Source organism: Sinocyclocheilus grahami, unplaced genomic scaffold (assembly GCF_001515645.1).
Source record: "Sinocyclocheilus grahami isolate Dianchi unplaced genomic scaffold, SAMN03320097.WGS_v1.1 scaffold913.1, whole genome shotgun sequence".
Classification (NCBI taxonomy): Eukaryota; Metazoa; Chordata; class Actinopteri; order Cypriniformes; family Cyprinidae; genus Sinocyclocheilus; species Sinocyclocheilus grahami.
Window position 1 is genome coordinate 435,084 of NW_015506092.1, and position 4,882 is coordinate 439,965.

The following is a 4,882-nucleotide window of genomic DNA, read 5'->3' on the forward strand; positions in this document are numbered from 1 at the left end:
GTCTCTTCTGCTCACCAAGGCTGCATGTATTTGATCAAAAATACAATCAAAACCGTAATAACTGTTATAACTGCTTTCTATTATTAATATATTTTCAAATGTAATTTATTCCTGTGATCAAAGCTGAATTTTCAGCATCATTACTCCAGTCTTCAGTGTCACATGATCCTTCAGAAATCAGTATAATATGCTGATTTGCTGCTCAAGAAACATTTCTTATCATTATGAATGTTGAAAACAATTGTGCTGCTTCATATTTTCAGGGTTCTTTGATTAATAGAAAGTTCAAAACTGTCTTTACTGTCACTTTTGATCAGTTTAATGCATCCTTGCTGAATTAAAATATCAGTTTCTTGCAAAAAAAAATAGTGACCCCAAACTTTTGAACGTTAGTGTAATTAAAATTTTATCCAATATTTTTGTGTTCTTTTCATTTTTTGTGCTTCGAGTATCATGCGGTTAGATCAGCGATATGCTAACTGAATCAGTTGAAGCAAAGTTGCTGCCTAAGATGAAAGACACTCAGTACTGTAGTTTTTGTAACAGAGCCAATGTGTATCTGTCTTCTACTGTAAATATGATGGATCTTGGCACCATGAGAGTGTTCACAGCTAGACTGTTTCTAAGAGCTTTTTCGATAATCTGAATGATTAATAACCATTCAACTATTTTAGTGTAGATCATAGAGATTGTTTAATAATTGGATATCTGCTATAAAAAAAAACAGCTGTTTATGATTGGTGTGGGTCATAGTCTGTCATCCCATCATCTGATGATCCGCTAGCATGTCATGTGACCGCAGGTACGGGGTTACGACTTCAAAGCTGACATTTGGAGTTTCGGAATCACTGCCATTGAACTCGCGACAGGCTCTGCGCCGTATCATCGCTACCCCCCTATGAAGGTAACACAACGACTGCCTGTTCATTCGACCATTCATGCTGTGTGTTTGTGAAAACGTACCTGTTTTCATCACCTCTTTTGCATATGCAATTATAGCAGTTACACAAAGTAAATCAAGTGTTGGTGATTTCTTTTATTTGTCTGTACTGCCGATATTACATATGTATACTAAATGAAAGCAAAGCCTGTGCAGTTGAACCGTATCTAATGTGGTTTTACAGAGGCATCCATCGTCCCAAGCTCAGCAGGCACCAACTAAAAGAATAGTTCATCCAGAATGAAAATGATCATAATTTATATTTTGATTGTTCAGGTTTTCTTTCCTAAAATACAAAAGGAAATGTTTTGCTGAGTATTCTGTCTAATGTTCTATTTGACATTCTATTGTTCTGTCTATTTATTATAGATAAATCCATCCATCCATTCTATCATTCTGTTGTTCCTTACATCTATACATCCATCAAGTCTATAATTCTGTCGTTCTATACATGCATACATCTATCCATCCAATAAATCAAATCTACCATTCTGTCATGCCATCCATCCATCCATCCATCCAGTCTACCATTCCGTCATTCCACCATCATTCATCCATCCAATCTTCCATTCTGTCATTCCATCCATCCATCCAGCCATTAAATCTACCATTCTGTCCATCCATCCAATCCACCATTCTGTCTTTCCATCCATCCATCAGTCCATCCATCCAATCTACCATTCCGTTGATCCATCCATCCATCCATCAAATCTACCATTCTGTCCATCCATCCATCTAGTCTACCATTCCGTCATTCCCCCATCATTCATTCATCCAATCTTCCATTCTGCCATTCCATCCATCCATCCAGCCATAAAATCTACCATTCTTTCCATCCATCCATCCATCCATCCATCCATGACGTCGTTCTGTATCTATCGTTCCTTCTAATGTTCTGTCGTTCGTTCTATCTATTGTTTGTTGTGTTGTTCTATTGTTCTATCTACTGTAACTATTTCTGATTCGTTCTATTGTTCTGTCTATTTATTTTCATATCTGATGTCTTCCTGCTGTTTTGCAGGTTTTAATGCTCACGCTGCAGAATGATCCTCCAACCTTGGAGACTGGAATTGAGGACAAAGACATGCTTAAGAAGTATGGGAAATCTTTTAGAAAACTTATATCCTTGTGCCTTCAGAAGGACCCTGCAAAGAGGTAATTTGAATTGCCAAACCTGCCTTATTTGTTCACACAAATGAGTAAATCTGTGTCCAAAAATGCTGAATGGTGTGCAGTCTGCAAAATGGTTTCCTTGCATGACCAGAAGTTTCAGCAAAGCCTTAATACTAGAAACAAACAAATTGATTTGAATTGTGTATATTATTGAATAGCAGGTCGTCTGTCCTTCGTTTACGTGCTGTTTGTTCTCTCTAAAGATAAATCGCAGTCAATAAAAGAAATGCCACGCAGACAAAGTAATGCGATCAATGCGATCTTGAGACAATAAATTGCTGCTGGTCTGTTTACATTCTACATCAGCTGTCTCACCTGGTAAATACATTGGACAGGTAGTAGGGCTATATATATATATATATGTATGTTCCAAAATTGAAACAGTGGACAGTGAAAATGTCGCCAGGTTAAGTAAAAATCTGAACTACTGGCCCAGCCTGGCCAGGACAAAAAAGTCCTATTGATGAGTCTTGAAATGTGGACCTGTCTGAAAATGTCATCATCAAGCGCTCCTTCTCATCTCCACAGGCCCACTGCAGCCGAGCTTTTGAAATGTAAATTTTTCCAAAAGGCTAAGGTACGGCAATATACTCTCCCTCCATACTTCAAATGCTTTAACCAGTGCTTCACAGTGGTCTGTCACTGATATATGTTATATATTTCCCCTCTTGCCTCTGTGTTGTAGAATCGAGAGTACTTGATTGAAAAGCTGCTTAGTAAAGGACCAAATATAAGCCAAAGAGCCAAAAAGGTAACGCTTTCTCATTCTTCCCCACGCATTTGAGTGTATTTTCTCCCACAGTCCAGATGAGTCTGTGCTCTCATGTTCAGTAAAGTGCTTTCTATATTGATTACACTGTGTGGCTGCTTTTGATTGAGGGATCGGAAGCCGTAATGTTTCTCACTGCAGGACATCTGCCCTTAACACTCACTGAGTGTCTCTCTGGCCGCTCCGATACTAAATGCACTCTAACCTATTACTGTAAGAGTAAGAGTGGACTCTATCGTGAACTCTGTCCCTCAGTGTGATCCTTTGTTTCTCTCTGCTAGATACTGTGTTTACTGTTAGAATGTTATAGAACGTTAGAATGATAGATGGATAGGCAGATCCATCTGTCATTCTAGTGTTCTATGTAACATTCTGTCTATCATTCTATCCATCTGTCGTTCTATCTATCTCTTGTTCTATCTAGTGTTCTATCTATTTTTCTATCATTCTAACTTTATATCTATCATTCTAACATTCTAATGTTTTAACATACTCTCTTATCATTGTAACATTATATCGTTAGATTGTTCTAATGATCTGTCTGTCTGTCTATCGTTCTATCTGTCTGTCTGTTTGTCTGTTTATTAGTTATATGGACTCCTGTGAATTAAATTAAATTACATTTAATTTAATTTAATTCTCCTTCTTTACATTTAAATGTGAATTTCTGTCCTGCATCATGTTTATGCAATTTTCTTTGCATGTTTTACATTTCATCAACATGCAGTCATACACCCTCCCCTCTAAATCCGATTGTGTGTGCGGTGTGTTTCCTTACTAAGCAGGTGGTGTAAAACTCATTCACTCTGAATGAAGGCATCGCTTCAGTTCATGCCTTTAGCAGACACCTAATGTCTCTGAGCTCTGAAGAAAAATGGGATTGCATGCAGGCCGCATGTGCCGTAGTGCTGCTGTGTCAGGACAGATAGGGGTGGCTATCATCACCCCACACCCCCAGCCCACCAAATGAATGAGAGAAATGGCAGCTAAAGAGCTCCGCACATCCATCCATTAAGGAGGAGGTACAGAATGTCCCAGTGGAGGTGGAAGTAGAGGCTGTGACATTGATAGGCTGAAATGATGGAGGGATGTTGGTGTTTTTAAATGTGGGCTGCTGGTGTTGTGTTGAGGTGCAGCTGACAGAATGAGGGAGATATGCTGTGCATATATAGAATATTCACAAAGATTTTGCTGGTGATGCAGTCCTTCTTCGTCGTGCAAGTCATAAGATGTTTTAATAGCATCTCTGATTTATTAAACTTATTCATTTAAAAGTTTGTAAATGTATTAGTTTGATTTAAACTTACCAGTTTAATTTAAGTTAATTTAAGTTATTTAAGTCATTTCCATGAGTCAGTTCAAAATGAGTCGATTCTAAGCTCATGATTTGTTTGCGTAACTTCTCAAAATTGTTCATGGAAATCTCTTTAAAATGTTTTCATGAAAAATATATGCACTTTCTATTTGTAAGTAGTGTAGTATTGGTGCATATAAATGTTAAATGAACCTTAACAAATATTGCCTTGATTATTTTATTGTATTTATTTATTGTATAATGCATTACGGTAACACTTTAGTATAGGGACCAATTCTCACTATTAACTAATTGCTTATTAGCATACCTATTATTAACATATTGGCTGTTTATTAGTACAGATGTGTTGGAGACAGAAGGAGATGTGTTGCACTGCGTGAGGCAAATGGTGGTCACACCAGATACTGACTGGTTTTCGGACCCCCCAATACAGTAAAACGGCACATTTTAGAGTGGCCTTTTATTGTGGCTAGCCTAAGACACACCTGTGCAATAATCATGCTGTCTAATCAGCATCTTGATATGCCACACCTGTGAGGTGGATGGATTATCTCGGCAAAGGAGAAGTGCTCACTAACACAGATTTAGACAGATTTGTGAACAATATTTGAGAGAAATAGGCCTTTTGTGTACATAGAAAAAGTCTTAGATCTTTGAGTTCAGCTAATGAAAAATGGGGGCAAAA

At 37.7% G+C, this 4,882-nt stretch overlaps 1 protein-coding gene across 1 annotated transcript in view; it reads left to right on the forward strand.

Annotated features, from left to right (window-relative positions):
• The window catches only part of LOC107564145 (serine/threonine-protein kinase OSR1-like), a gene marked incomplete at its 3' end in the record, with an annotated part of 18,944 nt that extends 16,080 nt beyond the window's left edge, over window positions 1–2,864 (forward strand). Inside the window, exons 5-8 of the mRNA XM_016249153.1 lie at window positions 803–904; window positions 1,962–2,095; window positions 2,642–2,690; window positions 2,799–2,864. Coding sequence (XP_016104639.1) covers window positions 803–904; window positions 1,962–2,095; window positions 2,642–2,690; window positions 2,799–2,864 — 351 coding nt within the window. The remainder of the gene's footprint in view (window positions 1–802; window positions 905–1,961; window positions 2,096–2,641; window positions 2,691–2,798) is intronic.
• Window positions 2,865–4,882: the final 2,018 nt, after the last annotated feature.